Genomic DNA, 19,820 nt, shown 5'->3' on the forward strand with positions numbered 1-19,820 from the left:
AAGTAATTCAACAGATTGGGACTCAACCAGCTGGGGATAGTTTGGCTTTAATGGCAGGTGGTTCCTTTGAAAAGTAGATGTTTGCAGTGAGAGATTTAGGTGGGTGTAGTTACAGCAGAGATCAAACTGGAGTTCAGAGAATTTCAAAGACATATTTCCAAGGTCCAAGGCATCAATGAGTTTTTATATTTCATAGTCTCCATTTTATGAAAATGTAAAGAGTGCTGTAAGCCCATTTTAAATCAACTGAATGTCATTGAATTACTATGTTGCCGAATGCTGTGGGTTTTTTTTTTGTATGTTCACAACTCAGTCAGTCCTCAGTGACATATTACATAAATTTACAATATTTATAGCTTAAGTCATTTTAGTCTAAGTGGGATCCATTTAGATCACAATCTCTCTCTCACACACACACATCACTCCTTTCATCAAGGTTGAGAAGGAGCAGCATGAGACAAAAGGACCTGGAAGAAACAGAGGGTCTAGACTACAAGGTGCCATCTCAGTGGTGTCTCTGTCAGGGGATGTTTTCCAGGCAGTGCTCTGATCTTAAAGGTCCTTTTTTCCACCACCTAAATCATCAAAATCTATATCCCCCTCCCTCAGCAATAGCAGAGCATTCACTGGAAATGAAAGATAATCAGTCACAGGCATTTGAAGGAAATTGCATAGGACAGTTCTGTATCATGCAGTATGCAAACGTATACGGGAGCAATTAAAGACCCAAACACAAAGAAAAATTAATGGATAGTTGATGAACCTTACTAGAGTCAGTCAGGGCAAAAAGTTCATATGCGAAGGCCTGGACCTTGATCAACTGTAGCAAAACTAATAAGTTTCATTGGCATAAGAGGATGCACACTAGGAAGCATTCAGAGTAGCATGGGCCATAACATGAGGATAGATGCCCACAGTATGGTTTGATGATACAGGACCAGGAAATAATAGAAGAGGAGATCTAGGCATGAATGAGGGCAAAGGCACTGTCCTGATCTCCTTCAGCTATCACTACCCACTGAGAGAGACAGGAAAGTCACACTATAATTGTGTGTGTGTGGGGGGGGTACACAAATATACCCATTTGTAAATACTGTGTATATATGCATATATATTTAATTTACTATATGTAGTCATGCTTAATTTAACTAATTGTAAACTCTATATAGTTCACTCCATTTTGAATTTTTAATTTTGTTCTATTAGCCCTTTTGTTACACTCATTAAGTTTGGAGCTAAAATAAACCCTTCTTTGTTAGTAGTAAAAGCTTCTACTGACCTAACCAAGAATCACATAGTATCTTTGTGGTGGAGCAGGTAAACACATCCCTTTAAAAAGATACCAGAAAAGGGGCAATTTCTGTTTGAGTGGGGCATCTTATAATTGCATGAGGGACTGGGTATAATGTGTGTCATATTAAAGATGCTTGGTACATACTTATTGAATAAATGAATAAATAAATGGATGAATGATTGTCCTATTGGACCTTTAGTGGCCCCTTTGAGTTTATACACAATCTTACTCTGTCTCAGTCCAAGCTGGAAGTGTTTCTGATAAAATTTTCTCAAGAAACAAGTGAGCTTTTGCAGATTTTATGGGAATTTACTCCATTAGACAAAAGCCACACACTGACAGGTCTTTTCAAGATAATCCTTTCTCTTCCTTGGTTTTCCCTTGAGGTGGCTGAGAGAAATTGCCCTTAAACTTCCCAGAGGCTCTCTAGTTTGAGAAGATCTATGAGAAACACCCTTAATCTCTTGGAAGGGTCTTTTATATGACTGAATACTCTGTCCCTGTGATCTTTTCGAGGTTATAACAAAGGGTTGTGTATTCATACTTTCAGCCTTTTCTCTATGGCATGATGACAGCAATAATCTCTGAACTCTAGAGTCTTTTGCCATTTAGATAGGTTGAGAATTTCCCAAACCATCAAATCTCTCCTTTTTACTATAAGAAGCAAAAAAACCCAGGTCACATCTTCAACACTTCGGAAATCTTCTTAGTTCATCACCTATGAGGTTCATTACTCAGGAAAGTTTCCTAACTAACTGCAGCACAGAATTGATTCCTGCCACCACATAACAGTGATCCTCCTTTCTCCAGCTTTCAATAGTATGCTCATCGCTTCCTTCTGAGACTCACCAGCCACATCTTTAACATTCACATTTCTGCTAAGTCAGTTCAAGGCATTCCTGTCTTTTTTTCTGTCATGTTCTTCAAAATTCTTCCTGCTTCCTCCCACTTGCCAACTCCAAAGCTACTTTCACATTTTTAGGTATTTGTTATAGCAACAATTCACTTCTAAATACCAAAAACTGTACTAGTTTTCTTAAATTGTTGTGTAACAAATAACCACCAATTTTGCAGCTTAAAACAACACTCACTTATGAGCTCAGACTCCTATAAGTCAGAAGTCCAGTATGTTGTGGCTGGGCTCTCTACCCATGACATCCCAAGACTGAAATCAAGGTGTGGACAAAACTGAGTTTTCATCTGGGAGCTTTAGAGAAAAATATTTTCTTGCTTGCTTGCTTTTTTTTTTAAATTTTTTTAATGTTTATTTTTTGAGAGAGAGAGAGACAGACAGACAGAGCATGAGCATGGGAGGGGCAGAGAGAGAGGGAGACACAGAATCTGAAGCAGTCTCTAGGCCCTGAGCTGTCAGTACAGGGCCCGACACAGAGCTTGAACCCACAAACTGGGAGATCATGACCTGAGCCGAAGTCAGACAATTAACCGACTAAGCCACCCAGGTGCCCCAATGTTTTTGTTTTTTGAGAGAGAGAGAAAGAGTGAGAGAGCACGTGTGTGAGTGGGGGATAGGCAGAGAGAAGAAGGGGAGAGAGAGAATCCCAAACAGAGTCTGCACTGTCAGCATGTAGCCTAATGCAGGGCTCCAACTCACAAACCATGAGATAATGCCTGAGCCAAAATTAAGAGTCTGACACTTAACCGACTGAACCACCTAGGAGACCCGAGAAAAATATGCTTTCAAGCTCATTCTTGTTTTTGGCAGAATTCAGTTCCTTATAGCTGTAGGACTATAGGTTACAGGTTCCCATTTCCCTTCTGGCTGTCAGCCAGGGCCACTCTTGGCTCCTAGAGTCCACCCACATTCCTTGCCATGTGACCCCCTCAATCTTCAAGCCAAAATGCTGAGTCATGTCCTTTTCATGCTTCAAATCTCTGCCGACCCCTCTTGTGACCAAAGAAAACTCTGTACTTTCAAACTCTGATCTCCATCCAGGTCATTTTCCTTTCTCAAGGTTGTGCCATATAATATAACCTAACCTGCAGCATTTATTGTCCTGGTGATTAGGATATGTATTCCAGGAGGGCAGGAAATCTCTGGGACCATCTTAGGAGCCTGCCTGTCACAGGCCCATTGGCCATTATCCATTGCCCCCTTTATATCCCAACAATCCTGAAGAAGTAGATTTTATAGTCTGGGAATTATTATTATTTTTTTATCATTCTTCTGTGTCTACCTTCCCCCCACCCCCCGCCACTCGTAGCTCTTTAGATCAGCATATTATTAGATTAAGAAACACTGGGAAAGAGATTTCATGATAAATTGTTCTCATACGAACCCACAGACTCCCACACTGAGAGAATAGCCTTGATCTGAATTGAGAAGGTACTCTGGATTCCCTCCTAAGCACAGAGCTTCTCGAATCTTCTGAGAAGCAGTGTTCTAGCCCTCTAGCCTACATTCTGTTTATGATAGCCTACCTTCTTTTATTTTAGAACTGTTTCTCCTCTTCCCTGGTTACCTGGGATGAATATAATTCTGAGTATTTGCTACATTACCTGAGGACAAGGGAGACCACCTACATGCCAAGCTTTTATGGAAGGCTGAGTCTATCGATATTTACTGATATGATGTCACTTGAGGCTACAAGATCACAAAATGATAGCTTCCTCCCCAGAAACATCTCTGAGGTAAGGCAGAAGGTCACAGGGCTGGTGGACCATGGCTGGTGAAGTTATTCTGACTTCCATTATCATGCTCCATCCCTCAGCTCTACAATGTGGGGAGCTTCAATGATAGATTAGGAACTGGTCACACTGGGAGAGAATTGTGACATGCTAGACTAAGGAAGGACTAGGTCTCCTTTTTATGTGAGCCTTGGTTGAAATCTGTTTTGAGAGTGAGGCTGAAACTATCCTTGCTTTGATCCCATAGAACACCAGGCACCAAGCAGCAACAAAACATCTTAAAATGCTGTGATGCAGAGTAGTTTTTATGTTCTCCAAGCCACCCAAAGAGCCACGTCTAGTGAAAGGGGAGCACTGGGACCAATATTACATATCGGGCGCTTTAAGGTTCACCTAGCACAGTAATTTTGTTTCTTACAATAGCTCCTAGGGATAGTTTATGGAAAGACTTTATCTTTTGATTTTATCATGACAATAATTTTAAAAGTGAAGAGATGCTTCTGAAATATTACCATTATCACCTAACAGCCTATGACTCAAAACTTTCCTTGAGTCTTGGGATAAAACTATGAAAACTGTGAATGTTATGTTCAACTCGAGTTTTAAAGCACAGATTTAAAGATCAGTTTGAAAAGAACTGGGCACCTACCATGGTAAACTTTGGCATTGGATACAAATTAAAATGTTACTCCACAAAAAGACAGTATCATAAAAAAAAAAAAGACAGTATCATTCTCTAACAGACAAATTGCTGAGAAGAAAAATTAGGAGAATTCTCTGTTCTTCAGAATCCTCACGTGGGGTTTTATACATGGAGTTGTTTCTCTATCTCTGCTGCTGTTCACTTATGAGAAGAGAAATCCAGGCAGGAAAGATGGTGGATGGAGAAAAACAGAGCACCAGCTAACAAAGCAGTCAGCTTCAAGCCAGGGGAGCTTCTGACTTGAGAAACTATAGGAGGGTTTCTGCCAAACTGCTGTTAAACACCAAAGAACTAAAATTTGTCTCCAGCATATAAAACAGTTAGAACAAAGAGAGTCTGGATTTGTAGTATATATAAAGGCAGCCAGAACTTTGGTCAGTATGTCTGAGTTGACATAGAAATCTCCTTTCCCAGAAATTGTGGTTTATATACACAATGGAATACTATGTGGCAATGAGAAAGAATGAAATATGGCCTTTTGTAGCAACGTGGATGGAACTGGAGAGTGTGATGCTAAGTGAAATAAGCCATACAGAGAAAGACAGATACCATATGGTTTCACTCTTATGTGGATCTTGAGAAACTTAACAGAAACCCATGGGGGAGGGGAAGAAAAAAAAAAGAGGTTAGAGTGGGAGAGAGCCAAAGCATAAGAGACTGTTAAACACTGAGAACAAACTGAGGGTTGATGGGGGGTGGGAGGGAGGGGAGGGTGGGTGATGGGTATTGAGGAGGGCACCTTTTGGGATAAGCACTGGGTGTTGTATGGAAACCAATTTGACAATAAATTTCATATATTGAAAAAAAAAAAAAAGAAATCTCCTTTCCCAGTTTAGGGGCTCAGTTGGTTCCTCTGGGTGGCTCAGTCGGTTAAGCGTCCGACTTCAGCTCAGGTCATAATCTCGCAGCTCACGAGTTTGAGGCCCGGGTCTGGCTCTGTGCTGACAGCTCAGAGCCTGGAGCCTGCTTTGGCTTCTGTGTCTGCCTCTCTCTGCCACTGCCCCACTTGTGCTCTATCTCTCTCAGAAATAAATTAAAACATTAAAAAAAATTTTTTTAAATAAATCTCCTTTCCCAGTTTAAACACAGAAATTTGGGGCAAGCTATAACACAAAGACACACAATGCCCCAGTGCTGAAGATAAAGACGGAACATAAAGTCAGAGCAGTAAGAGGGAGCCAAAGCCAAGGGGCCCTTGGGCAGAACTGAGCCTGAAACAGGCCTGAGGAGCTAGTGGTTGGGTGTTTAATATTAGGTGTGGGATTTATATACAGGAGCTGGAACCATGCCACTTAAAAAAGAGCAAGAAGTCCTGTAGAACTTGTCCAAACACCAAATGGGACTGAGACACACCAGGACCACTCCCCAGAAGTGACAAAGGAGCTGACTTTCTGCTTGGGACCAGAGCAGGGAAGGGGTCAGCAGCAGAACCCAGGCTGGTGCTGTGCATGAGTGCTAAGTCAGCAGCCACTCCAACCTCACAGAATTGGTCCCAAATCTCACAGTTAATATATGCACTGGTCCTGAGCCAGTAAAATGCATAGGGCCCTGAGCAGAAGCATAAACTGTGTAGAGATGTTCTCACTACCAGGTCATGGTTCATAAAGGAAAACACAGTTCACAAAGAGAAACAGTTTAGGGGCATCTGGATGGCTCAGTCTGTTGAGTGTCTGACTCTTGTTTTTGGGTCAGGTCATGATCCTGGGGCATGGGATCAAGCCATGCAAGAGATTCCATGCTGAGTTTGGAGCCTGCTTACTATTCTCTCTCTTTCTATCTCTTGCTATCTCTCTCAAAAAATAAAAAAGAAAATAAAATATATTTTAAAGAAAGTTTAATAACTTTGATTCCTTGATCACTTTAAATTTCCATGAACCTACAGACACTACAGACCAAATGTAAAGGCAGATGTCCAATGAAAGAAAATAAATTTGCAACCTATATAACAAACGGAAAGCAATAATATCCAGAGTTTATAAAGAACTTCTACAGATTAATAAAGAAAAATAGACAAGTAGATAAAAAGTACTAATAAGCAATTCCCAAAGGAAGAAAATCACCCAATAAACATGAGGAAATTTTCAATCTCACAAGTGATCAGGAGAATCCAGTTGAAGACACCAAGATAGTGTTTACATTCATCACATTGGCAAAAGTCAAAAAGAAAATTTATAATACCTTATAAAGAAAAAAGCATATAAAACTGAAAGCATAGAAATCCTAATTCTCCTTCTCAGTGTACTGTAGAGAAAGCTGTGCATATGTGCCCCAGTTGATGTGACAAGTGACTGCTTCAGCACAGGTGCAAGAACAAAACTTTAGAAATGTAAATGTCAACCACTAACAGAAGGGATAAACGGTAGCCTCGTTCTATAATGAAATATCATGTAGCAGTAGAAAGGGGTGAACTAAGTCTCTGCCTATTAACATGGCTATATCTCAAAAATGTAGAGTTAAATAAAGAAGTACATGCTGCAAAATGATACAGTAAGAGAGTATTCATGAAAAGAAAATGTAAAAGTCACAAACTATGTATTAAAAGATGTTAAAAGCAATAGATGGCTTGGAAAGATAGAAATAAAATTTATGATCGAGACTGACTTTGGGGAGGTCCTGAGTAAATCCTGAGTAAACTCAGTGCTAGGTGATGAGTACTAATGTGATTATTTTTATCAGTTTTTGAGGTGTAAACACACAAAAATATCTAAATAAATACCTCAAATATATTTTTAAAATCCTGCCTCAAATACACTCTTTTTCTTCCACAGATTGTCGGCAATCGTTTTAAAGCTGTTAATAAGTGTTGTGATTAGTATTTTGAAAACTGGGAAGCAAATGTTTTCTCAAAAGTAGAGTCATGAATTTATGTTAGTAAATGAAAAACAAACAATATAACAAATAATAAAACAAGAAGTAAATTCTTTAAAGGGCCTTTTGTATTGCATGAGTTTCTCTGACCCTAGTACAACGTATTTTATCAGCAAAGACACCTTTGACCGTCAGTTGCTGCACTGCAAACAAAATGCTCTCCCACGTATCCCTAGTTAGTACAAGACTCAGCAGTCACAAACCCTGTCTTGTCTTTACCTATAGCATTACTTCTAATCACAATTTCTTGTGCTCATGCAGGTCAGTAAAGCGGATTCCCCTCCATGTCCAATGAACCTCTGAAGCTTAAATGAACTGAAGATTAGAATCTCATGAATCTAAGAACTACCTATGATGATTCTATGCCAAACACCAAGATCACTCAAAGCTCAATCAGGCAATTAAACATTCATTCGCACATTCACAACAATAGCAGATTACATACTTTCTTTTTCTTCTCTGCTCTTTGAAACAATTCCTTCTTCTTCCATAGCTTCTCTCTCTCCTCCTCCTTTTCTCTTCTTCTGGCAGAAATTTCCATTTCCAGTCTTGTTACTTCTTCCTGGTGGGCTCGCCACTGAAGAACCTGAAATGAATAGAAATTCATTCCAATAGCTATACTCAGTCAAGTGATTTCACAGATCACAATGAGACTAGGTTCTATATCAAGCAGGTGTCAAAGTTTTTCCAAATACTCATTAAAATTCTGTGTGCACATGAGTGTGTGATATGTGCATGATGTATGTGAAATGTGTGTGTGTGTGTGTATGCATGTATGTTAAAAAGAGAGAGTAACTTTAAAATCATCTCATTTCAGAGATTTTTCACTTGGATTCATGGAGTGAGATCCCAAAGAGTCTGTGAATTGATTTCAAATAATCTATGAATTCTCATAAATAGTATGTAAAAATTTCTGTGTTTTTGCACAGGTATGTTTTTCTGGAACAACGGTTCCAGTTTCTGGTCAACAGTTTTCAAAAATTCTGAAATGATCTTAAGATCCTAAAAAGCTTAAGAACCACTAATATATTTCATCCTTTTTATTTCGTATGTGAGGGAAATGAGCCTGAATGAAGATGAAAACAAAATGTCTAAGACGTTTAAAAGAACTTTCTGGGTACTGGTAGGTGTTATTGGTAGAAGTGTAATTGGTATAACACTTCTAAAGGACCCGAGGCGATATGTAAATATGTATCACAATATAAAATATACATAACCTCTGACCCACAATCCCATTTAGGGGAAGCTATTCAAAGAAGACAGTCAATTGAATAAGTGCACAAAAATGTATCCATAGGAATGTTCACTGCAGTGCTGCTTACACAGAAAAATTAGAAAGAGTCTAAATGTCTGGCAACAGGTGGTGGCTTAAATTAATTATGGCATTTTCATATAATGACTGCTATTGAAAAAGAATATTATATACCTTTATTCATTGACATAGAAAATATCTACAACATATTATTAGATGCAAAAAATTAGGTGCAAAACCACATTAATAGTATGATGTCCTTAATATAAAATATCATCTATGCATCTATCCATAGAAAAAGTTTTGGAAGGAGATTTATCAAAGTAATAATACTAGTTATCTCTGAATAGCATCATTTCAAGAAATTTTAAAAATTTATTCTTTAAGCCTTTCTGTACTGAGTGACATTTTCAAAACAAATATGTTATCTTTGTAGGCAGCAAACCAATGAAACTAACACAATAGAAACAAACATTTACACTTTCCATGCACACTAAGAAAGCTGAGAAATCAGAGAAAAGGGAGATGGAGATGTGTGCAGAATTCTTTTTAGAAAAGGAAGAAACTAGCGTTACCAATTTAATACCTCATGTCTTATATTTGATATAAGCATGACTCATTATGGTAATACATAAAATGAGAATGGAATATATAAAATACAAGGAATTAAAGTGACTAATAGTTAAGCTCTCTTCTCACTTTCAATATTCAAAGTCTGTTTTCTAAAAATATACTTCCCCTATTTATCAGAATAACCAAGGAAATTCAGACTCTTGTTTCTCAGACACACCTAGGTTTCCCAATCTGCTGCTTATCCTGGCCATTATATTTATCTTCTTTGGAAGCCCATTCCTAGAATAAGATCATCATGCTTTCTGTCCTGATCTGCTTCCAAACCATTCCTTCTGCAAACCATCTTCCATCTGTAACATACTGTATTAAAGTCATGCGTTTTGTCAAGTGTTGCTAGTGATGGTGGCATATGATGTGGACCCTGCTGACCATCTCTTCTTGATGACAGCTCTTTCCTGGCCCACAACTTTGTTCTCTCTACTTCTCCACCAATGAATACTATTCTTTTCTTTTCCTGCTCTCTTTGTCCACCTTCCACCCCCAATTCTACTGTTATCCTTTCTGTTTGACCTCAGCTCAGCCTCTCTATGCTCATGTGTGTCTCCTACAAGTTAACCTATCACTTCTGTGCATATGACTAAAATGTACAATTTAAGCTTTGCCTTTTTGTCTGCAATCCCATCCTAACAAATGCTTAAGGCCTTTACTTTTTGCATGTGCACCCAAAATACAATATTTTCAAAATTAAATTCAACATCTTTAACATTGCCACAGTCTCACACCAAGCCCTGTGCACCTATCTCTTCTTTCAAACATCCGGGATTGTTCTGTGGAACCACAAGCATCTGTGTGGTTTGTATTTTTTTTATTATTGTGTACACCTATCAAAATGACTAATTCTTTACATTTTATATCTGACTTGGGCGATCTTATATTTCTTTCTTTTTTTTATTTGTTAAAATTTACACCCAAATTAGCATATAGTGCAACAATGATTTCAGGAGTAGATTCATTTGTGCCCCTTACCCATTTAGCCCATCCCCCTTCCCACAGCCCCTCCAGTAACCCTCAGTTTGTTCTCCATATTTGAGTTTCTTCTGTTTTGTCCCCTCCCTGTTTTTATATTATTTTTGTTTCCCTTCCCTTATGTTCATCTGTTTTCTCTCTTAAAGTCCTCATATGAGTGAAGTCCTATGATTTTTGTCTTTCTCTGACTAATTTCACTTAGCATAATACCCTCCAGTTCCATCCACGTAGTTTCAAATGGCAAGATTTCATTCTTTTTGATTGCCGAGTAGTACTCCATTGTATATATATACCACATCTTCTTTATCCATTCATCCATCGATGGACATTTGGGCTCTTTCCATATTTTGGCTATTGTTGATAGTGCTACTATAGACATGGGGATGCATGTGTCCCTTCGAAACAGCACACCTGTATCCCATGGATAAATGCCTAGTAGTGCAATTGCTGGGTCGTAGGGTAGTTCTATTTTTAGTTTTTTGAGGAGCCTCCATACTGTTTTCCAGAGTGGCTACACCAGCTTGCATTCCCATTATATTTCTTTGTTTTTAATTTTTTTTTTAATTTATTTGATACAGAGACAGAGTGAGTGGGAGAAGAGCAGAGAGAGAGAGAGAGGTAGAACCCAAAGGAGGCTCTGCACTCTCAGTGTAGAGCCTGATGCGGGGCTCAAACTCATGACTTGTGAGCTCATTTCCTGAGCCAAAATCAAGAGTTGGACACTTAACCAACTGAACCACCCAGGCGCCCCCAATCTTACATTTCTTAAGATCAGATGGGTTTTACTTATGACAAATCAATTTCTAATGTATTGAATTTCCCTTGACCACTTTGCTGTAGTTTCCTAGTTCACCCAAAGTCTACCTGCCAAATGTATTCAGAAAAATACCAGAGTTCATGGGGTGATGCCAATTTATCCAAATAAGACCTTAGTAATTTAGTTTTCTTACTCACAATCAATGTCCCATTTTAACTTAAAGTGTAATCTCTACACAGATTCTTTCCTGTGCCTTCTCATATGTGGCCATTCTTGTTCTTAGCCTCATGGCATAGTCCAAACTATTCTCCCACCTGGAACACCCTCAGTCTCCCCCTATTTCCTTGGATGCTCCTTGGCCCAATACATGTCCTGCATCTTTCATGAAACATTTTTCAACCCATGGTCATTTCCCTTTTCTTACTTCACTTACCAAACCATAGCTGTTCTCTAATCCTTTTGAGCATGTTTAATTTTTATTTATAGCAAGTTCCATGATACCTATGTATTTTGTTTTCCTCTTACACTTTCTAGCAGAGTGCTAGCACATCATAGGTGCTCAATAATTACCTTCTATTTAATTTACCAAAATAAAATGTTTTTCAAAAAGCCTAATGAATGGAGAAGAAATAAAAATATTAGAATAGATCATTTTGTAACACTTGCTGAAATAATAAATCCTTGTTTATGATCATCAGTGGCTACTAAACACATTAATAGCAGGTGGGAAACTTTATAATGGCTAGCAACAACTGAACACACTGAACAATCTTAATGTCACAGAGAAACAAGCCGATATCTTGGCCTCCTGATGGAAATATGCAATATTGCCATGAAGTATTCTTGCCAAGAAATAAAAATGAATATCAAATATCTAGACCTATTTATCAAGATATAGGAAATTCAGACAGTGGAGAAACATGCAATCAACAAAATTGAAATTTGAAAAACTTTAAAGGACTTTTGGGGCATGTGAGTGGTTCATTCAGTTAAGTGTCCAACTTCGGTTCAGGTCATGATCTCTCAGTTCGTGAGTTTGAGCCCCACATGGGGCTCTGTGAAGGCAGCTCAGAGCCTGGAGCCTACCTCAGATTCTGTCTCCCTCTCTGCCCCTCCCCCGCTCATGCTCTGTCTCTCTCTTTCTCAAAAACAAACATTAAAAAATTAAAAAAAAAAAGATTTAAGAAACATCAATCAAATGCAATATGTAGATTATATTTGGTTTTGATTTGAATAAACTAAATATAAAAATAAATTACAAAGCAAAAATATTTCTATATTGGTTACTTGATGCTATTAGGAAATATTGTTAGTGTTTTTAGATATGATTATAATATAGTTATGTTTTTTTAAAGAGTGTTTTTAATTTTAGAGATAGATACTGAAATACTAACAGATGAAATGGGGATTTGCTCACTAGGGCCCAGTGGTCATGGGAGAGTGAGTAAGGATATAGATGAGACAAATTTGACTAGTGAGTTGATAACCGTTGGAACTGAGTGATAATACACTTGTGTGTGTTTAAATTTTTCCACACTAAAAATTCTGCATGAATAAATAAATAGTAAATAAATAAACCATAAAATATCATGTATGTCCAAAGAGTTTCATATAATAAAATCCTGTAGCCTCAAAGTTCTCAGACAGTAGAAAGGGAGATTTGAGACACACTGAACTAATGAAAAGAAAAATGGCATACATTTAGCCTTTCTGAATACTAAAATTGTTTTTATAAATTTCAGTAAAAGAAGTTTGGGTTCTAGAAGTACTCTTCTCACTTTTTGATTTAAAATAACTTAAGGGAATTATCATTAAATAATGTTGTTAATGATGTTTCTCCTGTTCTCCAGAGAAGAAAAGACTATGGTAGTTTTTTATTTTTTTAATTTTTTAACTGGTTAAGTTTATATTAAATCCACATAAGTAAAAACCATATCATGAGAGGCTATGGTAGATTTTTAAGTGGGAAAACACACTAAAGAATCCTGAAACAAATACAGGTTTAGTAACCAAAAGCCAATGGGTTCAGTTGTCAGGCAATACATGTATATATAAAACTCTGGGGAAAAGACTCTCGAGCAAGTCAGCATCAGCCTTTAGAAACTAAATTGCTTCCATTTAATATTGAAATCATGAGAATGGTCAGGGACCTGTAGAGGTTTGCTTGAAATCAATAACTCACAATATTATCTGTAATTATAACCATACCTAAAAAAAAGGTAAAGAAGAAAGGAGAGAAAGTTGTGGAAGGTAGCATTATATCCTAAGTAGCTGGGGTTGTGAGATCTTGATGACAGACAGGCTCTGCATCAGTCGGTGTCCAGGCAGTAGGACGAACAGGGCTTTTTGGAATGCACAATGGACATGGTAAAGAATTTGGTGAAAAGGGTACCATTGAAAACAAAATCCTTATCCAATGGATCCCCAGAGGCAGCCAAGGGATGTGGATGGCTCCCATGTGGAGAGAATGACAACCAATTATGGTATTTTCGAGATGCCCAAGAATAAGGAAGCTGGCAGGTGGGCAAAGGAATCAATATTATCACAATAAGCTAAAGTATAGAAGATTCTTTAGTGAACAGTGAGCAAAAGGAAGAATGACCCAGGAGAACATTTTAGTGGTTTTATTTTAAAGGGTTTGTTAATTATATAGCTTTAAACAGAGCATGTGAACATAACTGTGCAACAATAATCACCATGAAAGAACATTACCTCAGTGGCAGGCAGGAGCCTGTTATAAGGAAAGCATTATTTAGATTATTAACTACAGCACATTTTTCCAGGTCTTTAGTTAATACTTCAATATTCCTGCCAAAGGTACAATCTAAATGAAACCTTAACCCAACAAAGAACAAATGAAGTTTAAAATACATTCATCTATTGCAAATAATAAATTAAGGGTTTAAAATGAAAATGGTTGGTAGCATTACATGTATCCCTTGCTCTTAATGTAAAAGTAAAATGGTTGAAGTGAAATTAATAAACACACATATTCTCAGAGTAAATAAAGTACTAGAAAAGCAAAAAATGAAGCCCATCAAAACGTCAAAGGTAGTAATGGAAATTAACATCAAGATAACAATATTAACACAATTTTGCAACAAAGTTGAGTGCTTTGAAAAAATTACAAGTGGCAATGTGGTATAAAGGACATGAGTATTGAAATGTTGGTCAGAACACCTGCTTTTTTGTCTTATCTCTGCACTAACCAACAATTTTGTTAGTTTGAGCAAATGGCTAACTCATTTTTCTTATGTGTTAAAAGGGAGGACTGGATCACGTGACTTCTACAATTTCTTTAAGTCATATTATCCTGATTCTATTTTATTTATATTTTCCTTAAATGGAGACATCACGATATATGACATGCTCCGTAATTTTCCTTTGCAAGCAAAATGAATTGCAATGAGGAATATCAGTATTTTATAAGCCTGTTAAATAATAATAGACAATTAAAATTAATATAGAATTCTCTCATATTCATGGAAACATTGTGTCATGTGTGTTGCCTTATACAGGAAAAGGTATGTCTGACCACTACCTATAACCGGCAATAATAAAATATTAAAAACTGCCATTTATGAGGGCTTATTGTGTGCCAGGCCTAGTCTTTATAAAAGCATTGAACACAAGATATGATGTGATCTTTGAGACAAGCAAGTTATCATCTTCACAATCCATCTGGCTAACTTCCACTTACTCTTATGCATGTCTAAGGTCAGATATTGTTTGCTCCAGGAAGCCTTCCCTAACTCACCATGTCCAAAGTTAGGTCCCTCTTCTCTACTTCCCTAGCACCTTGTCCCTCTCTGTTATTACAACATGCATTAAATCATTTATCTGTACTTCCCACTTGGCTACAAACTTCTTAAGGGCAGGAACCAAATTTGTCTTATTCATAAACTCTACACAGAGCTTATCATGGTATCTGGTACTTAATAAGGGTTCAAGAAATACTTGGGATATGCACGGGTAAGGCTCGGAGGTTATACCTGGAAGTTAGACTAACATTTCCCCTTCCTCCCACTGGACTTGTCTTTAGAAAAAAAAAAAGTAACCCCCCACCACCATAATGCTACCATTTTCTGACTCCCCCACACCAGACTCTTGATCCTTGATTTCCCCAGTCCTACTTGTTTCCATGCCTCCTAATCTCCTCCTCTGCTTGTCTGACAGAGAAAATATCCAGGAAACCTTGCCGGGATTTTCAACAGCTTCTAGCAATATTAGAGGACACTGTGCAAAAATGTGGCGAGCAAATCCCCTTCTCTTTTTCCTCAATGCTCCTATAAGTTTGTAGATTCAGTTCACCTGAGTAAACTTCAAATTTTCATTTTATTAAATCTTAAACACTCTGATAGTTCCATTAAATTCTTTCCAATTGTCCCACTATTTTTCGATATTACCTAAGCTTTTTAATCTCATGTGTTCCATTTGTGTTTAAACTTTACTCATGAAGTAAGGACCTGTGATTTTGCATATGTTATTAACGCTTTCTATTCTCTCCTTGGCATTTTCACTTAGCAAAAAGACTTGGTTATTCCTCTTGGTTTCACAATTGTCCCTTGGTTTCTTGGGTGACATCATAAGTCCATTTTTTATCACCTCCCTTGAATAACCACTTTCCATTTTCTGTGGCTTTTTATTAGTCTTTCTCAGAATCTCAAAGATTATTCTCTATTATCATGACTGTTTCATGCCCTTTACTTTTCAAAGAAAGTTTTGCAAACTTTCATTTAATATCCTGCAGAGTCTTAACTTTACTGTAAAACAAGACATGTAGATAAAGAAAAAAACTAAATGTCATAAGCAGAAAACAATCAAGAGATATTTTTTCATAAGGCACAAAAATCTACAAGCTTCTCAATTTTGTGTGTGAAACTGACAAAGCCAAATTGTATAATATTGTCAGAAAATGGGGCTAACAGTCAGGAAATCACTTGCCTGCTGGCTACGAGATCCAGGGGAAATCACTTCCTATTTTTGGACCTCAAATCCTCTTTGGAAAAGGAAAAGGACTAGATCACTTTTTTGAACAGAGGCCCATAACTCATTAGTAGATAATAAAATCAATTTTGTGAATGGGAACTAGTGTTATGAAAGAAAATAGAACAGAAAATATCAGAGTGCATCTCATGTCATTATAGTAATGCTGTTTCAAGAAATTTTTGTTTCCTCTGTGTGTGTGTGTGATGTGATGTAAAATACATTTCTCATTTTATTTCGAGAAGCTTGAAAAATACAGCAGGAAGTTCTCTATAATTCCTTCCAATGCTAAAATTCTATGACTCTGTGATGTGAAGACTAAAACTATTGTATTGTCATCAGTAAGCCACAGTCCTTATTCCTTCCGCAATAAACCCAGAAGCACGGGACAGATGAGAGAACCCAGGTTTTGTGACCATAAACCAGAGCTTGAGTCTTACCTCTGTAAATGATTAATGGTATTCTCTGGGGTACACTGCTTAACTACCTAGAACTACAAGCTAATGTAAAATAGGATAACGGTGATGCACACTTTACAGGATTGCTGTGCAAACACCATCAATCTGCACAACCCAAAAACTCAAGCATCATTCCAACAATGCTTATCCCTGACATTCCATATGTAATCCATTACCAAGTACCTCTGACTATCTCTTAGACCCATTCACTTCTCTCTATCTTCACAGCCCCCATCCTAATGCTACAAGGATGCATCTGGCTTCTACTCTTATTTACATTCCATGACCACAGCCCCATCTTACTGCCTACACTTTCAATGCTTTCCACTGCTTCCAACTATAGGCCACAAGGCCTCCAGGATTTGGCCCTGTCTATGTCTGCAGCCCCAGGTCATAACCCCATAGCAAGCATAGACTCAACCTCTGCACTCCAGGAGCACGTGACAATCTTACAAATTCCCGAAGAGAGCACATTTTCTTCAGCTGTGTGGATATTGCATATGCTATTTCCTTTGTTTGGAATGCTCTTCTCTTCCTCCTTGCCTCCCCCATACCTTTCCCTACTCAGTACTTACTTAGTTCAAATTTCAGCTCCTATGCGGTCAGTAAAGCCTTATGCACCCATCCTACATGAGGTGAAGCCCCCAGCTACATGCTCTTGTAACAGCTTACTTTGCCTTCAAGATACTTACCACAGTTTAAAATATGACATTCAGTCTTGTAATTACATGACCACTATCTGCTTCTCAAGCAGACTGTGATCTCCACAAGGACAGGGACTATCTAGCTCACCAGATTAGCTCACCATTACATCCCCAGTGCCTTACACACCACCTGACACCCTAATAAATGTGCAATGAATAAGTTTGGATGAATAAATGAGATAAGAAGGTATATGTGATACACAAATGTTAACTATATTCTTGGATTTCTACAATTGCTTTCCAGTTGACTTTCCTGACTTCATGCTACTTTAATTCAACCCATTCTGTATACATTTGTCTATTGGATTATTTGTCACATATATTTGCTCCCCTGTTCAAGATTCTAATATTAGGGGCTTTGCACAGGCTACCATTTCAAGTGGCTTCTATACCTACTTATTTGGACACCACCTTATTCAAAAGGAGGATTCAATCTTTAAAGGCATATTTGGACTTGAACCCACACATCTGACCTTATTTCCTATTACTCCCCAGAGCAGACAAGACAGACTTTCTTCCTCTTCTGCCTCTTCCTCTCCTCCCTGCTCTTACATATTCATGCTTATCTCTATCCCAGGCATTTGTCTAGAAAGCCTTCACTCCTGTTATCTGCCCTTCAGGGTAATTCAGGGCCCTGTCTAATGATTTCACCCAACATTTGCCATCCCAATTCTGATCTATATTCATGAATGGTGTCTAATATAGACACTATCCAGTCACTCTCAAGCCTGTCTTGCTTTATTTTCATTTTACTTACCATTATATAAAATCCTAAGAATTTTCATTACAAGGAGAATTTTTTTTCTTTTCTTTTATTGTTAGATACATTTAGGTACGTTATAGATTACGAGATGATGGATATTAACTAAACCTGTTGTGGTTATCATTTCATAATATATGTATACCAAATCATCATGCTGTATGCCTTAAAGATATAGTGATACACCAGTTATTTCTCAAAACCGAAAAAAAATCATATCATTCATCAATTAATTTATTTTCTTGTCTGTGTTTCTCACTAAACTTTTAGCTCCATGATAACAGGGACTTGGCCTTATGTACTGCTCTAACCCACTCCTCAAACAGTGCCTCACCCAAAGTAGGTGCTCTATGAATATTTCTTGGGTGAATGAATGAGTGTCCAAGACTGAGATTAGAAATTGTTTACTTGCTTAGGCTGTAAACCTAAGATGCAGATACCTACTATCAAGCATGTCACTTCTGGGATTCCATAATTAGAGCAGGAAACTTTAGGCTGACCACTTCCTTATACACATCATACTTCCTTCCACTTATCCTCTCTTTCTCTCTGCTCTCTGCCCTTTTGTTAACAAGATGGGCTGAAATCATTAAGGTATCACACAGCTGGTAGGATCTGAGCTCAACTTTGAACTATTTCACATGAAAGAAGGAGGATTAGACTGTAAGAGAACAGAATACTTCAGAACACATGAAGACTCTACTTTAGGGTATATATTCTGGGAATGAAGGTCTTCAGAAAGGTTAGACTTATATATGTGCATAGCTATGTTCTCTTGGTGGATAAGGAGTACTGACTTATTCTCCTTTTTATCTCCCATAGAAATTATCTCAGTGTCTGGAACACAGTGAATGTTTATTAAGTGTGTGTTAAACATATTTAGTACTTTATTGACTTTTATAAAAAGGTTTTCTTTATAAAACCATAAAACTTCCAGATGAAAACATAGGGGATAAGCTCTTACTTATCTATCTTGATTTTTTTGACATAAAAGCAAGGGCAAAAAAAAAGCAAAAATAAATAAGTGACACTACATCAAACTAAAAAACTTCTGCACAGCAAAGGAAACCATCAACAAAACAAAATGGCAATCTATCAAATGGGAGAAAATATTTGTAAATTATATGTCTGATAAGAGGTTAATGTCCAAAATATATAAAGAACTCAAGCAACTCAGTAGGAGAACAAAACAATCCAGTTGGCAGAGGATCTGAATAGATTCTTTTATCAAAGAAGGCATACAAATGGCAAACACGTACATGAAAAAACGCTCAACATCACTAATCATCAGAGACATGCAAATCAAAACCACAATGAGATCTCACTTCACACCTTTCAGAACAGCTATCATCAAAAAGTCAAAAAATAACAAGTGCTGGCAAGGATGCAGAGAAAAGGGGAATGTAAATTTGTGTAGCCACTATGAAAACAGTATAAAAAATTAAAATAGAAATACCATATGATCCAGCAATTCTATTTCCAGGTATTTATTTGAAGGAAGTAAACCCACTATTTTTAAAAGATATCTGCAACCCCATGTTTATTGCCAAACCTTGGGAAAAATTTAATTGTCCATCAATGGATGAATGGATAAAGAAAATATGTCTTATACACATTATGTGTGTGTGTGTGTGTGTGTGTGTGTTTATTAAGCCATAAAAGAGAACAAAAGACCTTGAGGGCATTATGCTAAGAGAAATAAGTCAGAGGAAGACAAATACTGTATGATCTTATTTATATGTGGAATCTAAAACAAACAAAATGCACTCATAGATACAAAGAACAGATTGGTG

The 19,820-nt window shown here is 37.4% G+C and overlaps 1 protein-coding gene across 1 annotated transcript in view; it reads right to left on the reverse strand.

Annotated features, from left to right (window-relative positions):
• The window catches only part of CCDC148 (coiled-coil domain containing 148), a 256,970-nt gene that overhangs the window by 86,177 nt on the left and 150,973 nt on the right, over window positions 1-19,820 (reverse strand). Inside the window, exon 11 of the mRNA XM_043576791.1 lies at window positions 7,957-8,097. Coding sequence (XP_043432726.1) covers window positions 7,957-8,097 — 141 coding nt within the window. The remainder of the gene's footprint in view (window positions 1-7,956; window positions 8,098-19,820) is intronic.

Source organism: Prionailurus bengalensis, chromosome C1 (genome assembly GCF_016509475.1).
Source record: "Prionailurus bengalensis isolate Pbe53 chromosome C1, Fcat_Pben_1.1_paternal_pri, whole genome shotgun sequence".
Classification (NCBI taxonomy): domain Eukaryota; kingdom Metazoa; phylum Chordata; class Mammalia; order Carnivora; family Felidae; genus Prionailurus; species Prionailurus bengalensis.